The sequence below is a fragment of the Papio anubis genome, chromosome 1 (genome assembly GCF_008728515.1).
Source record: "Papio anubis isolate 15944 chromosome 1, Panubis1.0, whole genome shotgun sequence".
NCBI classification, from domain to species: Eukaryota; Metazoa; Chordata; class Mammalia; order Primates; family Cercopithecidae; genus Papio; species Papio anubis.
The window spans coordinates 99,614,540-99,639,715 of NC_044976.1; the positions used below are offsets into that span (position 1 = coordinate 99,614,540).

Consider the following 25,176-nt stretch of genomic DNA (forward strand, 5'->3'; position numbering starts at 1 on the left):
CCTCCCTCCTTTCCCGTCCCAGGACGCGTTGCGCGGCCCGGGCCGGAAGTAAGCGAATTCCCGGGTGTGTGTCTGTGTCTGTCTGTGTCTCGCAGCGGCGCGCGGCCCCGGACAAGCGCTGGGGATTCCCGTTTGAGGCGTCACTACTATCACTGCCATCGCCCCACGGAGCCACTTCTAGAGGGGAGTAGACCCGGCTCTTCGCCGGGCAGAGAAGATGTTGCCCCTGTCCATCAAGGACGATGAATACAAACCACCCAAGTTCAATCTGTTCGGCAAGATCTCGGGCTGGTTTAGGTGCGGGGTGCTGTGTTTGCGGGGAGGGGGTGTCCGGCAGAAAGGGAGAAGGCCCAGACCTCAGGATGGCCCGAGGTCCAGGGAGGGAGCGTCGGAAACTCCCCGTCAACCCCCAGCTGTGAGGAAAGGAGCATGTGAACTGGGAGGAACTTGAAAGGGGTACCCGGCCTCGGGGTCCGGGCACCTCCTTAACTCTCCCGGCTCTTTTCCACGTGTATCATTCCCAGGTCTATCCTGTCCGACAAGACGTCCCGGAACCTGTTTTTCTTCCTGTGCCTGAACCTCTCTTTCGCTTTTGTGGAACTACTCTACGGCATCTGGAGCAACTGGTAACCAAAGGGGAAAATGGTTTGGGCGGAAACAGGGTGTGAGGGAGACGAAACACTGTTTGCTTAATGCCACGTAGCTCCTCACCAGGAGGTTCAGGTCCTACCGTCATTATCTACCTCTGCTGCTGAGTTGTTTTCCCATGCCCGCACCAATCTGGTAGGGCTACAGTTCTTGAGTAAGATCTGAGGCCTATCCTGTGCAACCTCTGTTGTCACCCTCCCCTCCGGTTCCATCAGGCAAGACTGACAAGCCCCCTCCTTATTTTAGCAGACGGACAGAATCCTTCATTTCTAATTGCAGGCCTTAGCTTTACCCACTTTGTTGGAATTGGGAGAAACTTGTTTGCTGCCTCTCTCAGGGGGGAGTGGCATTTGGATTTCACCCTTAAGATTCCGAGAGTATATTTGAGATGTTCTACTTAGTTTGTTATTGGGGCTGGGAATGGGAGGTTTTATAAAGGGATATCCAGAGAAATATGTGTCATTCTCTTCTCTCTTTAATGCCGAAACTGTCTCATGATTTTCCTCTAGTATTAACTGCGATGTAAAAATCCCATATAGTTTTCTAGAAACAACATTTCTTGGGTTTTGGTGGCACCTTTGAGGGTTTTTCCTTTTTGTTTTTGAAACATCCTTAGGAGGAGGAAAATCTAGTGTGTAAGTCTATGGCAGTGAAGTTACTATTATTCAGGTATTTGCTGTTGAGTAACTTAAGGTCTTATGAAGTTGTTCTGCTGACAATGAGACTGTCACATTCCTAGGTGTACTAATTCTGTCTTTAGATCCCATACTCGTTCAAAACTCTGAAGAAAGCCAGTACTCAGAATTGTACATAAAGCTTCAGGATGTTGTTGAGTTCCCTGTACTAAATCTTGGACTCTAGAAATAACCTGTTTTCTATTTGTTAAGTAGACTTAGTCTCTGTTCTTTAAGACCCATTTTCAGAGAAAATTGCTGTCCTTGATCTTCTGTTGAGATCAAACATTGACAGGTAATATCACCAGGTTTTGTGACATGTATACTTTTATGTAATGCGTGGGCTTCTTTCAATTCAACCATCAATTCAGCTCTACAAAAAATACTCAATAACCAGCAGATTATGAAGGTTATTGGTTTAGTCAACAGTTGTGTATAAAGGCATATTGGCACAATGATATCTTAATATATGTAATAACCATTTTGAATCCTTTGGGAATCATATGTATTTATTTCAAGGATACCCCATCATAGATTAATTCTTTAATCCCATAATATTAACACACTTTAATATACTGTAGAAGTTGAAAGCACTTGTACTTGAATAATCACACTTTATCATAAATATGTATTACAGTATATTTTACATTTTTCTCTTCCTAAATTATGCCATAATTTTGGCATAGGTGCTGATTGTATCAAGAGTGTATCATAACTTATATATGCATATTTTGCTACAGATAGTTTCTATTGAAATGTTTCACTATGGCTTTCCATTGCATAAGTCACTCGGTGAAATATCTGATTCAAGAGATTCATACTTGAAGTTCCTAAACCACCTTTCATGGAAAGTTAAGTATATAGTAACTCTTCTGATCTGTAGAGATCTATTGGGGAGATTACTAAAACCGTTATTTTTTAAGTCACTATGCATCAGTGCATAACAAAAACATCAGTTGTAGGTGACTTGTTCTTTTACCCTTAGGTGACTTGCTCTTCTTTACTGGTACAGCTTATACTACTTTTCATTGTATTATGTCTTCTAGCTAGATTTGAAATCTAGCTCCAGCGTGTGCTGTACTTAGATCATTTAGCACGTATCCGTCATCTCATGCCCATTTATGTTAACCTCCATATCTACAACCAAATATTCTTAAATATTAATTTTTAATACAGATCTTTTCTTATTGACATTTGGGCAGATTTAGACATTTCTCTGGCCTTTTAATAATCTGGCTTTCTGTGTTTTTTATTTAGACACCAAAATTTTTAGTTCCGTTTGTTGACTGATCAATAATTTCTTTACATGACCAGAAGATTATCTATGTTCCCGTAGGTTCAATTAGCTTTTCAGTTCCTTGATTAAATTTCTTCCAAAACTCATTTTTCCCATAGAGGACTAAAACATGAATAAAACACTCACTTCACAAATAAAGGTTCATAGAAACAGTTGATCTAATTTTAACAAATGTTAAATTGTTCTGGTTCTTTTTCAGAGCCTTCATTTTAAAGGAAGAACTTATAGTTGATTTATATTTTTGATGATGAGTAGGTATGTTCAGTGGAAGAATAGGTAATTGTTGTATGTTTTTCCCCCTCAATAAATATCTGCTACCTTTCACCTTCCCACTAGAATGTAAACTGTATCAACGTACGGATCTTTTCTATCTTATGCAGGCACTTCAGTACATAGAACATAGTGGATGCTTAATACGTATTTGTTAAATGAAAGAATGAGGGAATGATTAATGTATGGAATTACATTACCTATACTAAAAATGGTAACTACCCCTGTTAAGGAAAAACAGCAATGACAAAGCATTACATTACATTCTGTCACTCTTAGAAATTGGGAGGAATATGGTAGAAATTCTGTATGTGATTTTTCGCTTCCTTCTAGTATTTTATTTTTCATTTACTAATTTATTGTTGAGTAACTGACTAATATCAAGGTAACATAGTGTAAGAATGTGGTTTTGTATCATCTAGGGTTAAGTTTGTTTTCAAGTTACAGAAAAACTCTGCACATCTGTAATCCCAGATACATGGGAGGCTGAGACACCAACATCGCCTGAACCTGGGAGGCAGAGGTTGCAGTGAGCCGAGATTGTGCCACTGCCCCGCAGCCTGGGTAACAGGGTAATACTCTGTCTCAAAACAAAACAAAAACCGAAATTAATGGTTGCTTCAGCAAGATAAAACTTCATTTCCAAGATGGGTAGTGTTTGAGCCATCCCTGGCAGCATAATGTCTGGAATGCAGAGAAGAAGAGGTAAAAGGTGTGCACATTGTTTTTTTTTTTTTTTTTTTTAAGATTTATCTGGATGCTAACACACGACGCTTTCACTAAAACTTTATCACATGGTCATGCCTAGTTGCAAATGTATTCTTTATTCTACTCAACCATGTATTCTGTGGAAAGTCAGGGATTTTTTACTAAGGAAGAAAGAGAATATGTAGATAGTGTAGGTTCTGGAAGTGGGACTTGAGAGAGAGAGAGACAAACTAATGTATCATCTTCTGAAGGTAGAAAATTGAGGCCTAGAGTTTTTTACTTTGCAAGTGAGCAGCAGAGCCTACAGCACCTATTATCTAAGTTTGATGTCCAAAAAAATCACACTTTTTTTCTAGTATCTCAATATAGTTTCTGTGTTTTTATGTTCTTACATTTTTACTTCATTATTAACAGATTTAATTTCAGTAGTGTTTCTTACCAAAGCTGTTGCAACCATTTTTCCCTTAGACATAGAAGACACTCAGGTAACTCTGAAGGTTAATGTCTTTGTGTTAACAAAGTAAATATTTGTTGAAAAAATGTTTAAGACAATACCAGACATTTTTTTGGTTCTACTTCAATATAGTATTTCACAGCAGATGTTTGTAAAGTAATTCCTTACTGAAGAAAAATAGTTCTATCAATCACATGTTTTTCTATTAAAATTTTCATATATCTTAGTCTTTTAAAATCAACTTTTTCCTTCTCAAAAGGCAGCATTACTTACCAGCTTATGGTGATGCCTTTTGCTTTCCTATAATTTTATTTTCTACCTTAAAAATATAGACAAGTATTCCATTTTGCTTAGACTTTTTTTTTTAAAGTAAGGGACTATATAATGGAATGTGGTGGAGTTGTGGGTTATTTCACTGTAACTCATTTAGTTTACTGACTTTGCTAATGTCAAGATTCTAAGAATTTTCTAATTTCCTGATAATAAATTGATAGTTAATGTTTTTCCATGACTTTGACTTTCCACATCATGGAAACTACCTGATAAGGGATTTCTGAATTAGGATCATTCCTTATTTTCAATTTTGAACACATGTTTAACAAACAGTAGAAATATACTGTTAGCTTACTTACCAATAGACCTTTTAAACCATTTTTTATCATTGGCTATTTGAAACATATATAAAAGTGGAGAGTTTAATGGACCCCATGTACCCATCACCCAGCCTTAACATTTATCAATACATGGTCTATCTTATTTCATCTGTTGTCCCTGTCCCACTATTGGAGTGTTTTAAAGCAGGCACAAGATGTAATTTCTCCTATAACTATTTCATTATGCTTCTCTAAAAGATAAAATCAACCCTCTCTTTAACATAACAGAAAACCATTATCACCTATGAAAGTTAATGACTCATTAATATCCAGCTAGTGAGTATTCAGGAGTCCCTCATTGTCTCATAAATTCTTTTTATGTTTGGTTTTACAGATTAGAAATCAAACAAGATCCATACATAGTATTTAGCTTATATGTCTCTTGAGTCGCTCTTAATTTATAGGTTCTCTTTCTCCCTTTCTTTGTTTTTGCCTCCAATAGACCCTAAATAAAGTTCTTTTCAAAAATTTCTTTTGCCATATATTCTATTGACATTTGTGCTGTTTTTGCTTCTGTATTCTTGTATTGAGGTTTCTCCTTTATACACGAAGATGTTTTTTTTTCTTTTTTTTAAGGCGGAGTCTTACTGTGTTGCCCAGGCTGGAGTGCACTGGCGCGATCTTGGCTCACTGCAGCCTCTGCCCCCTGAGTTCAAGCAATCCTCCTGCCTCAGCCTCCGAAGTAGCTGGGAGTACAGATGTGCGCCACCACTCCTGGCTAATTTTTTTAATTTTTAGTAGATAGGGAGTTTTGCTGTGTTGGCCAGGCTGGTCTTGAACTCCTGACCTCAGGTGATCCACCCACCTCAGCCTCCCAAAGTGCTGGGATTACAGGTATGAGCCACTGCGCCTGGTCGGTTTTCCATGTTAAAATGTCTTTAGAAGGTAGTCATTTAAAAAAGTTTGCAAATACATTTTAGAGAAACTAGCAGTGTTTGAAGAGGAGTCTACAAGTAAATGGATTTTCACAACCAGCTTTACTTTATCATGGTTTACTTTGGTGTTTCAGTCATATAACCTTAGGTATTCTCTGTGCTACCTTTATTTTTTAAGGAAATTTATGCCATATAGTTTAAATATAATTCATAATCAGAAACATTTTCTAAAATTGAATATGAGCAGTAAAATTGACATCCCTCATAAACAGTATTTTTAAATGTGATAGGTGAGCAGAGAACTAAAAGTAGACTGTTTTTCCCATGAGTTTGTGTATTTGCAGGTAGGTGATTTTTAGATCATGGTATCAGGTTTAAGGGAAAAGATCTCATATTGCAGTGTTTTAAAAGAACATAATGTTCTTCCATCTCAGAAGAGGGAGTAGTTTTTCAGGTAGTCACAATTTATTAAGTACTAAAAATAATATTTTAATGCTAATTAAGTTTACTTAAAATTTAAATAAAATTTCATTTTGATGAGTATTAAAATTGCCGTGCTATATCCACACCTCTTTAAAAGGAACTTGACTGCTATTGTATGCAAAAGAAATTTACTTTTTCTTTTTTTTTTTTTTTTGCATTACTGCAATGTTTGGTGTATGTTGGATGCATATAAAATAAATTTGTTAAAAAAAAGGAGTGTGTATTAGTTTGCTAGGCTGGTGTAACAAAACACCACAAACTAGGTGGCTTAAACCACAGAAATTTATTGTCTCACAGTTCTGGAGATTAGAAGTCTGAGATCAAAGTATCATCAGGGTTGATTTCTTCTGAGGGCTCTGAGGAAGAATCTGTTCCATGATCTTTCTGTAGCTTCAGTTGGTTTGCTGATAATCTTGGACAGTCTTTGGTTTGTAGGAGCATCACCTGATCTCTTCCTTATCTTTGCATGGTGATCTATGTGTCTTCTTCCAAATTTCTCTTTTTTATAAGGACACTGGATGAGGGCTTACCTTAATGACCTAATATTAACTAATTATATCTGCATTGAGCCTGTTACTAATAAGGTCACATTCACAGGTACTAGAGGTTAGGACTTCAACATATGAATTTGGGGGCAGGAACACAATTTAACCCATGACAGTGTTTTACTGAATATATAGTGAAATAGGTAGTAATATATAGATCAATAAATCAGTAAATGTTTGCTTTTATTTATTTAGAATGAATGCCCTGCCTTCTAAAACTGATTAGTCATTTCAAATAAAAGCTATATATACTAATAAAGCACTTACATTAAGAAATAAAAACATTAGGAAACCATACCTAGGGAGGAAAAACTAAACCTATTAAATATGTAGTCTAGTTTAGCTCCCAAAATTGACTTTTAAATTTAGTTATAAAATTCCATAAAGTGAACACAACTCTATCATTTTATCAGAATAGAAAGATAGTTTTCTGAAACCATATTTTAACAGTATTTTGCCATAAGTCTTTTCGTGGAAAAGATTTCAGAAAACAAAATCATAGACAATGTCTTTATTAGTGGTTTTATCACAGTATAGAGAAATTCTTCACATGAGTCTTTCATACTTCAAAATAAAGTTAAATCATTATTTTCCATGTTACATAGATGTTGTGGTTCAAGTGTGTAATTTTCGGTAATCTATCCAAGGGCAAATCTTAAAATATTAAATCTAAGAGAATTGCATGAATAACATGCCCCTTACCTTGTTCTCATGTATCAGTTTTATTATTCTGTTTTTCCATTTATTCACCAGTTCTCATTCTGCTTTGAGTTAGATGTCAGATGAGATGGTTAAAGTACTATCTGCACTTAAACTAATATATCTATTTCAGTGGAATAAGTAAGGTTCATGATAAAAGTTTAAGACGATTTCTAAAATCTTTTGTAGTGATTTGGCAGAGGTTTATAAAAATTATTGTGCTTTTTCTTGTTGGTAAATAAAGTGCTTTGACTTAGTTTCTAATTATATAATTATTCCAAATTATGAAAAAAATTTAAAACCGTGCTTTTTCTGTATGTGTGAAGAATGTTTTTCACTTTTAGTTTGTAGCACTTCCAACTGATGAAAGCTCTAGCATCTAGCCAAATATTAAGAGGTATGGGTTGTGCTTGGGAACACCAGGTATTGTAAGCATTAATAAGAGTTAATAATTAATAATCAAGGTAATTTATTAATAATTAGTAGTAACAGGAATATTAATGTTGTTTTAATGTGACAAGCATTGTGGTAAATGTTTCACATATATTAACTCAATTATTATAACAATTATGTTACTTTTATACTATTACTCTGTTTAAGTAATGGCTAAATCGAGGCACAAAGAAGTTAAGCAACTTACTGGTCACAGAACTAGTAAATATGGAGCTGGGATTTGAACCCAGGTACTCTGACTTCAGAAGCTTGTTTTTAAAGACTGAACTGATGATTGCTTTCAGAAAATTTTTATTGACTTCAAGTTCACGGATTTCTTTCCTCAGCTGTGTCCAGTCTGTGATAAGCCAATTGGAAGAATTCTTTATGGCTGATAACTTGTTTTTTGTTTCTAGCATTTCCATTTGATTATTTTTTGTATTTCCCACTTCTTTACCAAATTTCCCATTGGTTCATCTATTTTATCCACTTTTTCCATCGATCCTTTAGCATATTAATTACAGTTTATGATAGCTCCAGTATCTGGGTCAATATCTTGGTCTGGTTCTGTTAACTGCTTTCTCCACAGTGACTTCTTTTTTTTTTTTTTGGCTCTTTTTGTGTATCTTGAAATTTTTAATCAAATATTGGACATTATGAGTAAAAAACAGTAGATACTGGGGTAATAGTATTTATGATCGGAAATAGGTATGCCTTGTCTGTCAGACCACCAGTTGGTTAGACTTTGTGCTTTTAATAGTCCCTGTATGGTGCCTATGCCATAGAAGCTCTTTTCTTCATGCTCTTAGCCCTACCCAAGCTATAGACTGCTATTGCTTGTTATCAGTACCCAGTTTATGGTGAAGGCAGAGGGGTATTTGTTGACTTTGACCCAAAACTTCTGTCTTTGGTAGATTCTGTAAGCCTAAACCTCAGGAGTATGATTTTTGTCAACATTTTTACTCCTCCTGTGAAGCCAAACTCTACTCTGTGTATGTGTATGGTCCTGGATGGAAACAACTTTCCTGCTCCATCCCCAGTGGTAGCAGAACGTCTGCTTTGTGTTGGTAGAAGATTTCCTGCCCTTCTTTTGGTGGCTTTTCTTAGTGGGTGCTTTAGTATGTATAATATTAATCTTTAAATTATCACAAATAATATTTCATGTATCTGATAAGAACCTTAAAATAATACACTTTGATTTTTTATTCCGTTCTGTGTGCTATTATTGTCATACCTTAGGTTGTTGACAGTTTTTTTTTTTTTTTTTTGGTTTTTCAATACTTTAAAGATGTTGCTCTATTGCATTCTGGCTTGAATAGTTTCTGAAGAAAAACATGCTATAAATTGTATTTTTTTTTAATTTATTTTTTTATTATTATTATACTTTAAGTTCTAGGGTACATGTGCATAACGTGCAGGTTTGTTACATATGTATACTTGTGCCATGTTGCTGTGCTGCACCCATCAACTCGTCAGCACCCATCAACTTGTCATTTACATCAAGTATAACTCCCAATGCAATCCCTCCCCCCTTCCCCCTCCCCATGATAGGCCCCGGTGTGTGATGTTCCCCTTCCCGAGTCCAAGTGATCTCATTGTTCAGTTCCCACCTATGAGTGAGAACATGCGGTGTTTGGTTTTCTGTTCTTCTGATAGTTTGCTAAGAATGATGGTTTCCAGCTGCATCCATGTCCCTACAAAGGACACAAACTCATCCTTTTTTATGGCTGCATAGTATTCCATGGTGTATATGTGCCACATTTTCTTAATCCAGTCTGTCACTGATGGACATTTGGGTTGATTCTAAGTCTTTGCTATTGTGAGTAGTGCCACAATAAACATACACGTGCATGTGTCTTTATAGTAGCATGATTTATAGTTCTTTGGGTATATACCCAGTAATGGGATGGCTGGGTCAAATGGTATTTTTAGTTCTAGATCCTTGAGAAATCGCCAAACTGTCTTCCACAATGGTTGAACTAGTTTACAATCCCACCAACAGTGTAAAAGTGTTCCTATTTCTCCACATCCTCTCCAGCACCTATTGTTTCCTGACTTTTTAATGATCGCCATTCTAACTGGTGTGAGATGGTATCTCATTGTGGTTTTGATTTGCATTTCTCTGATGGCCAGTGATGATGAGCATTTTTTCATGTGTCTGTTGGCTGTATGAATGTCTTCTTTTGAGAAATGTCTGTTCATATCCTTTGCCCACTTTTTGATAGGGTTGTTTGTTTTTTTCTTGTAAATTTGTTTGAGTTCTTTGTAAGTTCTGGATATTAGCCCTTTGTCAGATGAGTAGATTGCAAAAATTTTCTCCCATTCTGTAGGTTGCCTGTTCACTCTGATGGTAGTTTCTTTTGCTGAGCAGAAGCTCTTTAGTTTAATGAGATCCCATTTGTCAATTTTGGCTTTTGCTGCCGTTGCTTTTGGTGTTTTAGACATGAAGTCTTTGCCCATGCCAATGTCCTGAATGGTACTACCTAGGTTTTCCTCTAGGATTTTTATGGTATTAGGTCTAACATTTAAGTCTCTAATCCATCTTGAATTAATTTTCGTATAAGGAGTAAGGAAAGGATCCAGTTTCAGCTTTCTACTTATGGCTAGCCAATTTTCCCAGCACCATTTATTCAATAGGGAATCCTTTCCCCATTTCTTGTTTCTCTCAGGTTTGTCAAAGATCAGATGGCTGTAGATGTGTGGTATTATTTCTGAGGACTCTGTTCTGTTCCATTGGTCTATATCTCTGTTTTGGTACCAGTACCATGCTGTTTTGGTTACTGTAGCCTTGTAGTATAGTTTGAAGTCAGGTAGCGTGATGCCTCCAGCTTTGTTCTTTTGACTTAGGATTGTCTTGGAGATGCGGGCTCTTTTTTGGTTCCATATGAACTTTAAAGCAGTTTTTTCCAATTCTGTGAAGAAAGTCATTGGTAGCTTGATGGGGATGGCATTGAATCTATAAATAACCTTGGGCAGTATGGCCATTTTCACGATATTGATTCTTCCTATCCATGAGCATGGTATGTTCTTCCATTTGTTTGTGTCCTCTTTTATTTCACTGAGCAGTGGTTTGTAGTTCTCCTTGAAGAGGTCCTTTACATCCCTTGTAAGTTGGATTCCTAGGTATTTTATTCTCTTTGAAGCAATTGTGAATGGAAGTTCATTCATGATTTGGCTCTCTGTCTGTTACTGGTGTATAAGAATGCTTGTGATTTTTGCACATTAATTTTGTATCCTGAGACTTTGCTGAAGTTTCTTATCAGCTTAAGGAGATTTTGGGCTGAGACAATGGGGTTTTCTAAATATACAATCATGTCATCTGCAAACAGGGACAATTTGACTACTTCTTTTCCTAACTGAATACCCTTGATTTCTTTCTCTTGCCTGATTGCCCTGGCCAGAACTTCCAACACTATGTTGAATAGGAGTGGTGAGAGAGGGCATCCCTGTCTTGTGCCAGTTTTCAAAGGGAATTTTTCCAGTTTTTGCCCATTCAGTATGATATTGGCTGTGGGTTTGTCATAAATAGCTCTTATTATTTTGAGGTACGTTCCATCAATACCGAATTTATTGAGCGTTTTTAGCATGAAGGGCTGTTGAATTTTGTCAAAAGCCTTTTCTGCATCTATTGAGATAATCTTATGGTTCTTGTCTTTGGTTCTGTTTATATGCTGGATTATGTTTATTGATTTGCGAATGTTGAACCAGCTTTGCATCCCAGGGACGAAGCCCACTTGATCATGGTGGATAAGCTTTTTGATGTGCTGCTGAATCCGGTTTGCCAGTATTTTATTGAGGATTTTTGCATCGATGTTCATCAGGGATATTGGTCTAAAATTCTCTTTTTTTGTTGTGTCTCTGATAGGCTTTGGTATCAGGATGATGTTGGCCTCATAAAATGAGTTAGGGAGGATTCCCTCTTTTTCTATTGATTGGAATAGTTTCAGAAGGAATGGTACAGGCTCCTCTTAGTACCTCTGGTAGAATTCAGCTGTGAATCCATCTGGTCCTGGACTTTTTTTGATTGGTAGGCTATTAATTATTGCCTCAATTTCAGAGCCTGCTATTGGTCTATTCAGGGATTCAACTTCTTCCTGGTTTAGTCTTGGAAGAGTGTAAGTGTCCAGGAAATTATCCATTTCTTCTAGATTTTCTAGTTTATTTGCGTAGAGGTGTTTATAGTATTCTCTGATGGTAGTTTGTATTTCTGTGGGGTCGGTGGTGATATCCCCTTTATCATTTTTAATTGCGTCGATTTGATTCTTCTCTCTTTTCTTCTTTATTAGTCTTGCTAGCAGTCTGTCAATTTTGTTGATCTTTTCAAAAAAGCAACTCCTGGATTCATTGATTTTTTGGAGGGTTTTTTGTGTCTCTATCTCCTTCAGTTCTGCTCTGATCTTAGTTATTTCTTGCCTTCTGCTAGCTTTTGAATGCGTTTGCTCTTGCTTCTCTAGTTCTTTTAATTGTGATGTTAGAGTGTCAATTTTAGATCTTTCCTGCTTTCTCTTGTGGGCATTTAGTGCTATAAATTTCCCTCTACACACTGCTTTAAATCTGTCCCAGAGATTCTGGTATGTTGTATCTTTGTTCTCATTGGTTTCAAAGAACATCTTTATTTCTGCTTTCATTTCGTTATGTACCCAGTAGTCATTCAGGAGCAGGTTGTTCAGTTTCCATGTAGTTGAGCAGTTTTGATTGAGTTTCTTAGTCGTGAGTTCTAGTTTGATTGCACTGTTGTCTGAGAGACAGTTTGTTATAATTTCTGTTCTTGTACATTTGCTGAGGAGTGCCTTACTTCCAATTATGTGGTCAATTTTGGAATAAGTGCGATGTGGTGCTGAGAAGAATGTATATTCTGTTGATTTGGGGTGGAGAGTTCTATAGATGTCTATTAGGTCTGCTTGCTGCAGAGATGAGTTCAATTCCTGGATATCCTTGTTCACTTTCTGTCTCGTTGATCTGTCTAATGTTTACAGTGGAGTGTTGAAGTCTCCCATTATTATTGTATGGGAGTCTAAGTCTCTTTGTAAGTGTCTAAGGACTTACTTTATGAATCTGGGTGCTCCTGTATTGGGTGCATATATATTTAGGATAGTTAGCTCTTCCTGTTGAATTGATCCTTTTACCATTATGTAATGGCCTTCTTTGTCTCTTTTGATCTTTGATGGTTTAAAGTCTGTTTTTATCAGAGACTAGTATTGCAACCCCTGCTTTTTTTTGTTCTCCATTTGCTTGGTAAATCTTCCTCCATCCCTTTATTTTGAGCTTATGTATGTCTCTGCATGTGAGATGGGTCTCCTGAATACAGCAGACTGATGGGTCTTGACTCTTTATCCAGTTTGCCAGTCTGTGCCTTTTAATTGGAGCATTTAGTCCATTTACATTTAAGGTTAATATTGTTATGTGTGAACTTGATCCTGCCATTATGATATTAACTGGTTATTTTGCTTGTTAGTTGATGCAGTTTCTTCCTAGCCTAAATGGTCTTTACATTTTGGCATGTTTTTGCAATGGCTGGTACCGGTTGTTCCTTTCCATGTTGAGTGCTTCCTTCAGGGTCTCTTGTAAGGCAGGCCTAGTGGTGACAAAATCTCTAAGCATTTGCTTATCTGTAAAGGATTTTATTTCTCCTTCACTTATGAAACTTAGTTTGGCTGGATATGAAATTCTGGGTTGAAAATTCTTTTCTTTAAGAATGTTGAATATTGGCCCCCACTCTCTTCTGGCTTGTAGAGTTTCTGCCGAGAGATCTGCTGTTAGTCTGATGGGCTTCTCTTTGTGGGTAACCCGACCTTTCTCTCTGGCTGCCCTTAAGATTTTTTCCTTCATTTCAACTTTGGTGAATCTGGCAATTATGTGTCTTGGTGTTGCTCTTCTCGAGGAGTATCTTTGTGGCGTTCTCTGTATTTCCTGGATTTGAATGTTGGCCTGCCCTACTAGGTTGGGGAAGTTCTCCTGGATGATATCCTGAAGAGTGTTTTCCAACTTGGTTCCATTTTCCCCCTCACTTTCAGGCACCCCAATCAGACGTAGATTTGGTCTTTTTACATAATCCCATACTTCTTGCAGGCTTTGTTCATTTCTTTTTCTTCTTTTTTCTTTTGGTTTCTCTTCTCGCTTCATTTCATTCATTTGATCCTCAATTGCTGATACTCTTTCTTCCAGTTGATCGAGTCGGTTACTGAAGGTTGTGCATTTGTCATGTATTTCTCGTGTCATGGTTTTCATCTCTTTCATTTCGTTTATGACCTTCTCTGCATTAATTACTGTAGCCATCAATTCTTCCACTTTTTTTTCAAGATTTTTAGTTTATTTGCGCTGGGTACGTAATTCCTCCTTTAGCTCTGAGAAGTTTGATGGACTGAAGCCTTCTTCTCTCATCTCGTCAAAGTCATTCTCCGTCCAGCTTTGATCCGTTGCTGGCGATGAGCTGCGCTCCTTTGCCGGGGGAGATGTGCTCTTATTTTTTGAATTTCCAGCTTTTCTGCCCTGCTTTTTCCCCATCTTTGTGGTTTTATCTGCCTCTGGTCTTTGATGATGGTGATGTACTAATGGGGTTTTGGTGTAGGTGTCCTTCCTGTTTGATAGTTTTCCTTCTAACAGTCAGGACCCTCAGCTGCAGGTCTGTTGGAGATTGCTTGAGGTCCACTCCAGACCCTGTTTGCCTGGGTGTCAGCAGCAGAGGCTGCAGAAGATAGAATATTGCTGAACAGTGAGTGTACCTGTCTGATTCTTGCTTTGGAGGCTTCCTCTCAGGGGTGTACTCCACCCTGTGAGGTGTGGGGTGTCAGACTGCCCCTAGTGGGGGATGTCTCCCAGTTAGGCTACTCAGGGGTCAGGGACCCACTTGAGCAGGCAGTCTGTCCCTTCTCAGATCTCAACCTCCGTGTTGGGAGATCCACTGCTCTCTTCAAAGCTGTCAGACAGAGTCATTTGCGTCTGCAGAGGTTTCTGCTGCTTTTGTGGTTGTTTACTGTGCCCTGTCCCCAGAGGTGGAGTCTATAGAGACAGGCACGTTTCCTTGAGCTGCTGTGAGCTCCACCCAGTTGGAGCTTCCCAGCCACTTTGTTTACCTACTTAAGCCTCAGCAATGGCGGGCGGCCCTCCCCCAGCCTCGCTGCTGCCTTGCGGGTAGATCACAGACTGCTGTGCTAGCAATGAGGGAGGCTCCGTGGGCGTGAGACCCTCCCGGCCAGGTGTGGGATATAATCACCTGGTGTGCCTGTTTGCTTAAAGCGCAGTATTGGGGTGGGAGTTACCTGATTTTCCAGGTGTTGTGTGTCTCAGTTCCCCTGGCTAGGAAAAGGGATTCCCTTTCCCCTTGTGCTTCCCAGGTGAGGCGATGCCTCGCCCACTTCAGCTCTCGCTGGTCGGGCTGCAGCAGCTGACCAGCACCGATTGTCTGGCACTCCCTAGTGAGATGAACCCAGTACCTCAGTTGAAAATGCAGAAATCACCGGTCTTCTGTGTCGCTCGCGCTGGGAGTTGGAGACTGGAGCTGTTCCTATTTGGCCATCTTGCTCCACCCCCCCAAATTGTATTTTTATTTTTTTAATTTAATTTTTCTCTTTTTTCCCCTCTGGTTTTCTAAGATTTTTTTTTTTCTTTCTCTTTGGTGTTTAGTGGTTTGTGAAGTGTGTAGGGTTTTTTTCCTTGCTTGGGATTCATTAAGCTTCTTGGCTCTGTAATTTATTTTCTTTTATGAATTTTAGAAAACTCTCAAACATTTTCTTTTTAAATGCTTTTCCTTTCTTTTTTTCTTTTCAGTTCCTGAGACTCTAAATACATATGTGTTAGTATGCTCAATACTTCCAGACTGGTTTGGGAAAGTTTGTATGTTTGTTTCTACTCCCTTTTCTCTTTGTGTTGCCCTTTGTATAACTTCTTTTGACCTAACTGATTCTTTCTGTGTCCAGTCTGCTCAGAAGCCCATGACTATTATTACTCCATATTGTAATTTTTTAAAAATTATCATTTCCATTATATTATTTTATAGTTTTTATCTGCGGAAATTCTTCATTTGTTGATGAATTTTCTCTGATTTTATACCACATCCTTTGACATATTAATTGTGTTTGTTTTAAAGTCCTATCTAATAGTTCCAATATCTGGGCCATTTCTGGTTCTGTTGACTGTTGTAGGTCTTAACAATGAGTCTTTTTTTTTTTTTTCTTGATTTTGTCATTGAGTGCTGGACATTGTTTAGAAGAATAATAGAGACTGTATATGTCTGGAAATGGGCACACCTATTTTTCTACCTGGCCATTAATATGGGAGTTTTGAAACTATCTGGTCGATAGTTGAACTGGGGTTGAGCTGGGTTTTGTGTTTTGTTGTTGCTGATTTCAACAAATCACAGCCTTTAAATTTTTCAGTGGTTCCTAGTACTTTGTGATTAGTATTGCATTTGGAGTACTGGAGGATTTTTTCAGGGTTCTTGCTCCACTCTCAGCTTTTAGCAAGTTCTGCACATATCTCTTTGTGCTCTCACTGGTAGTTTACCATTCCCTATACTTTATTCAAGGCTTGGTAGGGAGGGTAGGACTCGGTTCTCTTGTTGTATCCCTAGTCAGGCAAGCCTGTGCACCTGAGTGTCAGGGTGAGTATTAATGATCCTGCAGCTCTTCCTGTCTCTCAGCCTGTCCCCACTGTCCTCAGCCTGGTATCAAAAGGGAGGAGCAGGATACTCAAAAATAGCAGACCTTTGCTTTGTAAGATCCTGGGAGCAAGTAGGTATCAGCTTCGTCCCAGTAGTAGATGGCTTTTTTTTCCTACCAGTCTTTCAGTGGCAGGTGAGCTTTGCAAGTGACCAAGGGTGGTCACATTCCTACCCCTCACTCAGCAGCAGATGGTTTTGTTTCTGCCTCTCTCACAGCAGCTGGGCTTTTCCTTGTGCAGGAGGTATGAGGGTTTACTTTTTAGATATTTGAAACTTATCCTCAATAGCTATCTATATAGCATATTTAAATTGTTGTTTTAGATGGTTAATTCCTGATGAACAAAAGCTGAATCTTAGACTTTCAGAGAAGGATGCCTACTATTAGGTTTTTATTGTAATTTGTCAATGTGTTTGTTCTTTTCCAGCTTAGGCTTGATTTCCGACTCTTTTCACATGTTTTTCGATAGCACTGCCATTTTGGCTGGATTGGCAGCTTCTGTTATTTCAAAATGGAGAGATAATGATGCTTTCTCTTACGGGTAAGACTTTAAGAAAAAAATCCTTTTTATTGAAATATAAGATATACACAAAAAACACTAATCTTAAGCTCAGTGACTTGTTAAAAATTGAACACACGTGTAACTTTTGAATCTTTGAAGTCCCCACTCAGGCGTCTTTGAGTTCCTACCTCCCCAAGGGTAACCGCTTTCATAACTTCATGGATGAATTTTTAAACAGTATATAATTGGAATCTACAGTAATTTGTTGAGATTGCTACCATATAAAGGAGTTTCTCAACTTTTTTTTTTTGAAGAAAGTTTTAATATATGAAAATAGGCATTTTTTTTTGCTTTTGCTTTTTTCTTTTTGAATGGGTACTTTGCTGTTGATTTATTTAAAATCATTTTCTAATATGGTTTTATATTATCCTCTTTAGCTCTGCTTTTATGTAACAGTTCTTATATGCTTGCTGATTTGGACAATTAATCAAATATTTGTAGAGTATCTTTATGCTGAAGGGACTACATTGGATCATCATAGAGGCATAATTTGATTTCCGCTACCTCTGATTGGAGGAAGCAATGGATTTTTTCATTATTTGATTACACTAAGTGTTTCCTTTTTTGAGTTCATAGAATATTTTGCAGTATAACTGTATATACGTGTAAGCAAGAGCTCAGGATGCATACTCTGTTTCTTTCTCTTCTCCACCCCTTTGTCTTTTCTATTCCCTCTCTCTTCTTTCTTACTGATTCTTCCCCTCTGTCCTTTTCCTCCTCTTCTCTTCCTTTCCCCTGCAAGTGCTCTTTTACATTCTCTTCCTTCTTCATCTGTCTCTCATATTTTCTTTCTCTCACTCTTGTTCCCATCCTCATCCTCTTACTCTCTCTTATCTTCTCCTGAACTCCCTTTTCCTTCTCTTGTTCTTTGCCTCTTGTACTTGGGCTTGTGCTCGTGATCTTTTTTTCTCTCTTCTTCTGTGCCCCTATACCTTTCCTGTCTTATTCTTTCTTTTCTTCTGCTCTTTTCCTCTACCTTTTACCCCTTTATCTCTTAGGCTCTGTCTCTCCTCCTCCTCTTCTGTTAACTTCTTTAACTGTTTCTTTTTTGTCTCCCTTTCCAAGTCTCTCTTTCCTTCCTTCACTGATTCTCCTTCCCTGAGCTCTCCCTTTCCTGTGCAGTTTCTCTCACTCTCTCCCTGTCCTTTTTACATCCATCTTCTTACATGCACTCTCTTAGGCCTCTTGTTATGTTTTTTACTTTTGGTCCTTCACTACTCCCTCTTTCTCCCTGGCTTTGCTTCTTTCCTTTAGCAAGCACACACGGTTTCTTTCACATGTTCTTGTTCTTGTTCTCTTTAGATATTTATTGAGGGTTCATATGAGTCAAATACTTTTCTAGTTCTAATGATGTAAAAATGATCTAATGATGTAAAGACATGCCTCCTGCCTTGCAGGAACTTGTCTCTTGGGGAAACAGTTTAGTAAAAATATAATAATAGCTTTATATTGTGACAGTTGCTAAAAAGGAGATGTGAAGTTCTGTGACAGAACTTGCTGATTTTAGTTATAACCAAGGGATATGGTTATTTGTTTAATTATAAAAAGTGAGCCAAAAAATACTAATTGTGCATTTTATAATATAGAGCAGTAATCCTGTATATCTATAAATTCAAACAGCTTGACAGCTCAGAAAAGAACACTTTTTATGGCATGATATTGGTGATTTGCAAATAATTTAAACAGTGGTTACTAAAAGATTTCTAAGTATATTTTATATTATTAAAGAAAGATTATATCCAAAGTTATAATTTTTTGTTGGAAAATTAGTAATCTATATTATATATCAGAAATCTAATTAGAATAGCTTATTCAACAATCTTTCTGAATAAACAGTAGCCGACTATTAAAAATTCTCAGTTCTTTAATGCTTAGAGTTTCTCTTGTTTCCAATTTAGAATGTATTGTCTCCTGCTCTAAAATGGATTTTAGGAATAGCTTTGAATACCTTCAGTACCGTAGCAGATTTTAATGTTCAGCTTTAGCTAGTTGATATAAGAGAATAATATTCTTTCCACTTTTAATTTAATCCTGTCCTCTCCTTCTGTATGTGTTTGTGTGTGTGTGTGTGTGTATGTGTGTGTGTGTGTATGTTTTCTTTTGGGAAAGATTAAAGAATAAAAGCTGGTACAATATTTAACACTATGAATAATTGGTATAGTAATAAGTAGCATCATTTGTAAACTACTAGTGGCAGTATATCAAAATGACACTGATTAATTCATGTTAAACATGGAGTTGAATTCTCATAAAACCCTCCCAATTCAGGATAACCGCGGTAGTGGACTGACTCTGCAATAGAAGAAAGAGTTGGGGAATATGAGAGCAAGCAAGGACTCTTAAGTATTTCTTTAAATAAAAGTCATCTTTGTGTCTTGCCACACTCTTATTTTTTAAAGAGCAAAGCCAGCATAAAAGTAATATACATCCAGTAGGTAGATAGATATGTACATACGTGCGTATATCCATATGTACCTATACTTAAATCTTTTCTATTTTTCTTCCTGGCTCAAGAATCTAAACACTAACCATACTTAATTAGGCAACAGCACTTTCATGAATTACATGTTCTCATTCTAAGACCTTCTCAATCTGTTAAGTAAACACAGCTATTTGTAAAGGCAAGTATGTTTAGTTTTCATGAGTTTTTGTTTTGAACCTACAACCAAGTTTAACAAATATATCTTAAACTCAAGCTAATTAAATCACTCCAACAGTTTATCTGCACTTAGGGAGCACACCTACTAAGCTAGGAATTAGAAACAAAAAGATGCCTGAAAAACATTCTTGCCTTTGATCTTGAAATCTGGTAGAACTCAAGCACAAAAGACTTTCAGTCAAGCATTAGTTATGGGACTACAAAGGTAGATTAAAAGAAAATACTTTTTACTTTTGGTTAGTAACCCTGCTGATTTATTACATAAATTCCTAAGTGTAGGTTATGGAATGCTGGCTGCAAATTATTTGAATTTAATGAACTTTTCTCCAGAAAAAAAAAAAAAAAAACGTTTTGACAAGTAATATGTTATTTGAATGTGTTAGAAGATAGAAATATGCATTATTTCTGGAATAGAAATACATGCTATGTTGGAATGCGCTTGACAGGACAAACTCCAACATAACTTAATAGAGTACATTTTCAGGAATTCTCTTTAAAAATATTTTTATAGTAAAAATTGTATTACCTAGAGGTTAACATAGAAACCTAGGAAAAGCATGAGTTTTGATGCTCTCATTATATTGTTTAAGGACCAAAGTGGTTAACTGCTGTTAGCATCCTTTGAATGATGTTTGATCATGTAAAAATGCTAAGTTAAAGTTGTTCCTGATTACTTTAACTAAGCCAGATACACCGTATGGAAAAATAAAATCTTTCCCCAATGCTTCACACAGGGAGGAAGCAGAAAGCTTCAGAACTCTATGGAACAAAAGACAGGTATTTTAAAAACAGTTTAATTAGAATTATGTGAAGCTAAAATTGGTTCTAAAAATAGGTAATTGACAGTTTATTCTAAATTTATTAATCTTAGAAAAAGTGTTAGAAATATAAATCTCAAGTTGTCTCTGGGATAAATCAGAAATAATTTTATTTTCCTTCAGATCAAAGCTCTACTTTCCAAAGATTTGAAAGCTAAAAGGTACAAAGCAGAAAGCATAAGGAGTTCTTAGAAAAAGATAAATTAATAAGTTAAAAAAAAACCCTTTTCCAGACCCTTTGTTTTATTTTTTATCTGTTAATCCTTCTTTGTTTGTCCACTTGTCTGGTTCTGTTTTTCCTTCTCCAGTAACAACTTGAGATTTAAATTTCTGTGAAAGGTCTTTCTAAAACTACTTACTCTTAAGAAGATCTTTTGATTGACTTGTAAAAATCTGTGTTTTGTGGCATTCTGCTTTTAAACAATTCATAATAATTCATTTCCCTTTTCTACTGTATATAAAATGAAATGCACTGTACTATAAACACTAGGACTTTGCTAACCACTTATAACCATATAATATGGTTTGGAATCTCTGAATGTATGTAATTTTATGATTTAATTTTTAAGAAATAACACAAGAATTAAGTTATTGACTTTGTTCCTCTTTAGGTATGTTAGAGCGGAAGTTCTGGCTGGCTTTGTCAATGGCCTATTTTTGATCTTCACTGCTTTTTTTATTTTCTCAGAAGGAGTTGAGGTATAGTAGATAATGATTAAAGTCAATAAATTACATTTCTGTAATGAAAATGTTTATTAATTAAAGATATATAACAGAGCTTTTTCTGACTATTATTAAATATCGTGAACAATCTTGGATTAGATATTTTGTGTGTACAAGAGGAACTTGCAAAATAGTTGGAAAATTAAATATATATGAATCTTCTTGGAATTGAAAACAATTAAATGATAGTGCTTTACAAGTTATGGATGAAGTGTTAACGCTGTGAAATGTAGAGGTACAATCTGGATAGTGAGGTCAATAGGGAAGTATTTCTAAAGAAATTAGAACCTGAGAGTTTTGCCAGTGAATCTTTAACATTTGGTGTATTTTTTAAAAAGGAAGAAAATGTAAAGATTAGTGAACTTAAAATGAAAGGCAGTTTTTTTTTGTTTTTTTTTTTTCTGAGATGGAATCTCGCTCTGTTGCCCAGGCTGGAGTGTAGTGGCACGATCTTGGCTTACTGCAACCTCTGCCTCGTGGGTCTAAGTGATTCTCCTGCCTCAGCCTCCCGAGTAGGTTGGATTACAGGCACCCACCACCATGCCCAGCTAATTTTTTTTTTTTTTTTAGTAGAGATGGGGTTTCACCATGTTGGTCAGGTTGGTCTTAAACTCCTGACCTCAGGTGATCCGCCTGCCTCAGCCTCCCAAAGTGCTGGAATTACAGGCGTGAGCCATGAAAGGCAGCATTTTAAGATACCAAATAAGAACAAGTTTTGGACGACATATTTATGCTTTTAAACATTTATATGTATTGTAAAATAGTAATTGTTACTTTTTCTACAGTATGTGAGCACTGGTTTTATTTCTATGAACTGTTTTGGGAGGTTTTTTTAGTGCTTTTAATTCCAAAAATAACTGAAAGTGTTTAATATTGTCTTATGATTTTGTTAGTTGATCAATCAGAAATAATATCAATGCCATTTGTTTGTTTTCTAGAGAGCATTAGCCCCTCCAGATGTCCACCATGAGAGACTGCTACTTGTTTCCATTCTTGGGTTTGTGGTAAACCTAATAGGAATATTTGTTTTCAAACATGGAGGTCATGGACATTCTCATGGCTCTGGTATGACGGTTAGAACGCTTTGTTTCTTCATTTTCTATTAGGTTTCTGTCATAATTATTTACTTGAGAGAATTGTTAATTTAAGGTAAACTATATTGATTTCTGATAACAAAAGTAATATGTCAACAGACTATATGAATATCTTCCTGAACTATCCCTTTCACTTCTTTATGCCTCTCCATCTCAGTGCCTTCTCAGAGCTATGCTTGTTATCATGGATCCCACCAGACCGCAGTAACTTATCTTTTTAGTGTGATATCATTTATGTAAGATAAACAAATATCAGAAAACCACAAAACAAATCTACTTATCAAGAAGTTTTGTGTGGGCTGGGCACAGTGGCTTACACCTATAATCCCAGCACTTTGGGAGGCCAAGGCAGGTGGATCACTTGAATCCAGGAGTTTGAGACCAGCCTAGGCGATATGGCGAAACCCCATCTCTACAAAAAACCATAAAATTAGCCAGGCATGCTAGGCGACAGAGCGAGACTCCGTCTCAAAAAAAAAAAGCCAGGCATGGTGGCGCATGCCTGTAGTCTTAGCCACTCAGGAGGTTGAGATAGGAGAGTCGCTTGAGCCCGGGAGGCAGAGGTTGCAGTGAGCCGAAATCGTGCCACTGCACTGCAACCTGACTGACAGAGCAAGACTCTGTCTAAAAAAAAAAAAACAGTGTGTGTGTTTATGAAATGTACTATGTAAATATGTCTTGAAGATCCTGATAGTCATGATTTTTTCATATGGTGCAGTGCTAGATTTAATTTACTGGTATTTAGAATTTTTGTAAAAGTGATAAAAGACTTGGATAGCATCCACTCTTTTTCTGTCCTTTAGAATAGCTTGTATAAGGTGCTTCTCGGTGGTTTAGTCGTTTTTAGGTGTGCTGTGGAGAGAGGATTCTGCATTCTTTTGCATTTAGCTTTTTCTACCTGCTTTAATGTAATTTTACTGATTCTGTTACCAAATGCAGCAACTTTCTTGTGTCTGCCTTAATGTGAGCATTTGCGTATGTCTTGTTAATCTTTATTAGTGTGTGTAAGAGTACTTTGAAAACTTTAGGCCATGAATTTTGTCTTTGTTGTTTACTGCCTCATCTCCGGTGCCTAGAATGATTCCTATAATATAAAATGTTACAAATAAATATTTCTCAAATGAATGAATAATATTATCTGACCTCTTTGGATATATCTGTATACTTCCAGTCAGTACTTATTTTCATTTCCAGTAATGTCTATTACTTTCCTCTATGCTTTCCTTACCTTTTGGTACTCCATAGCAGGAACTTAGGATTGTTTTAATAAATCTATAACACTTTTTACAAGTAAATGTTTATTGAATTGATCTGAGTTTAGAGCTTATTCTTTGTACTAGTGTCAGTATAATTGTAACCATTTATATATTTTTACATACCTTCTGTCCTAACATTTTGTCTTCTAGGCCATGGACACAGTCATTCCCTCTTTAATGGTGCTCTAGATCAGGCACATGGCCATGTCGATCATTGCCATAGCCATGAAGTGAAACATGGTGCTGCACATAGCCATGATCATGCTCACGGACATGGACACTTTCATTCTCATGGTGAGTACAAACTAAAGACAAATGGACAGCCTCCAAATAAACAAGAGTTTTGTGGAATACTTTTCCTAGTTGAAATAGTTTATTAAAAAGATACTCAATCAACTTCTTTTCTAATGAATCAGTCTAAATGGCTCCCAGGGCTAGTTTATTTTTTGTATAGCGTGAAATTAACTCAGGATAAGGCAGTGGATGCTAGCTTTTTTCCAGGGGGTGTATCATAATACAGTGCCACTCTTTTATGTATTTATTTTTAATTTTTGTGGGTACATAGTAGGTATATGTATTTATGGGTTACATGAGACATTTTGGTACAGGCATGTAATACATAGTAATCACATAAGGGTAAATGGGGTTTCCATCCCCTCAACCATTTATCCTGTGTTAAAATCAACCCAATTATACTCTTAGTTATTTTAAAATGTGCAATGAAATTGCAATTTGACAATAGTCACTCTGTTCTAGCAAATACTAGGTCGTATTCATTCAACTATTTTTTTTGTGCTCATTAACCATCCCCCCTCCCCTCCCCCCAAATGTCACTATTTTAAATGAGTGTTAGTGAATGAGGAGCAATTGCATTTTAGGAAATGAAAATCATAATTTTTTAAGCATCATGAGGCCTTTTGTGCTATATTGGCTTATAAAAATATGGTAGAGGTTTTCAGTTTTTCACATTTGTATTATAATTTTTGATGTCTGTCACCTGATGTTTACCTCTATATTTTTTTTAGAAATCTTCGGATGCTTACTTTTATAGCATTGGGTACTAACTTAGAGGTGTTTATCAACTTAATATTTTATTTTGAATTATATTTTACATAGTTTATAAAGTATAGCTTAATAGAAGCTGCTTGGGTGACACAATTTGATTACTCTCAATAGAGTGTATACTTAGGTATTATCTTGTATTGGCCGTGCGTGGTAGCTCACACCTGTAGTCCCACTATTTTGGGAGGCCGAGGTGGGTGGATCACCTGAGGTCCGGAGTTTGAGACCAGCCTGACAACGTGCAGAAACCCCGTCTCTACCAAAAATACAAAATTAGCCAGGCGTGGTGGCACATACCTGTAATCCCAGCTACTCCAGAGTCTGAGGCAGGAGAATGGTTTGAACCCGGGAGGCAGAGGTTGCTGTGAGCCGAGATCGCGCCATTGCACTCCAGCCTGGGCAACAAGAGTGAAACTCTGTCTCAAAAAAAAAAAAAAAAGCATTATCTTGTATTTGCAACATAGACAGAATCTTACAGCTTTAGAATTGAAAATATGAAAGGGACCTTGGAGAGTGAGCCTTCTAAGCCCTTCATTTTTCAGTCTTTGAAATTTTTCCATGAGGCAAGAAAATAGCTTGAATCCAGGAGGTGGAGGTTGCAGTGAGC

At 36.9% G+C, this 25,176-nt stretch overlaps 1 protein-coding gene across 6 annotated transcripts in view; it reads left to right on the top strand.

Moving 5' to 3' along the window:
• The first annotated feature begins 26 nt into the window (after positions 1 to 26).
• Positions 27 to 25,176, top strand: part of SLC30A7 (solute carrier family 30 member 7) — a 90,769-nt gene continuing 65,619 nt past the window's right edge. For 4 of the 6 annotated variants that reach the window (XR_004176515.1, XR_004176516.1, XM_009213823.4 and 1 more), the window contains exons 1-6: positions 28 to 297; positions 525 to 626; positions 16,823 to 16,936; positions 21,046 to 21,133; positions 22,096 to 22,222; positions 23,658 to 23,801. Coding sequence is in view for 3 of the 6 variants with exons in the window: in XM_009213823.4 (XP_009212087.1) it covers positions 218 to 297; positions 525 to 626; positions 16,823 to 16,936; positions 21,046 to 21,133; positions 22,096 to 22,222; positions 23,658 to 23,801 (655 nt within the window). In the remaining 3 variants the exon portion in view is untranslated. Of the gene's footprint in view, positions 298 to 524; positions 627 to 16,822; positions 16,937 to 21,045; positions 21,134 to 22,095; positions 22,223 to 23,657; positions 23,802 to 25,176 lie in introns of all 6 variants that reach the window. The other 2 variants (XR_004176517.1, XM_003892275.5) reach the window with 2 other exon arrangements.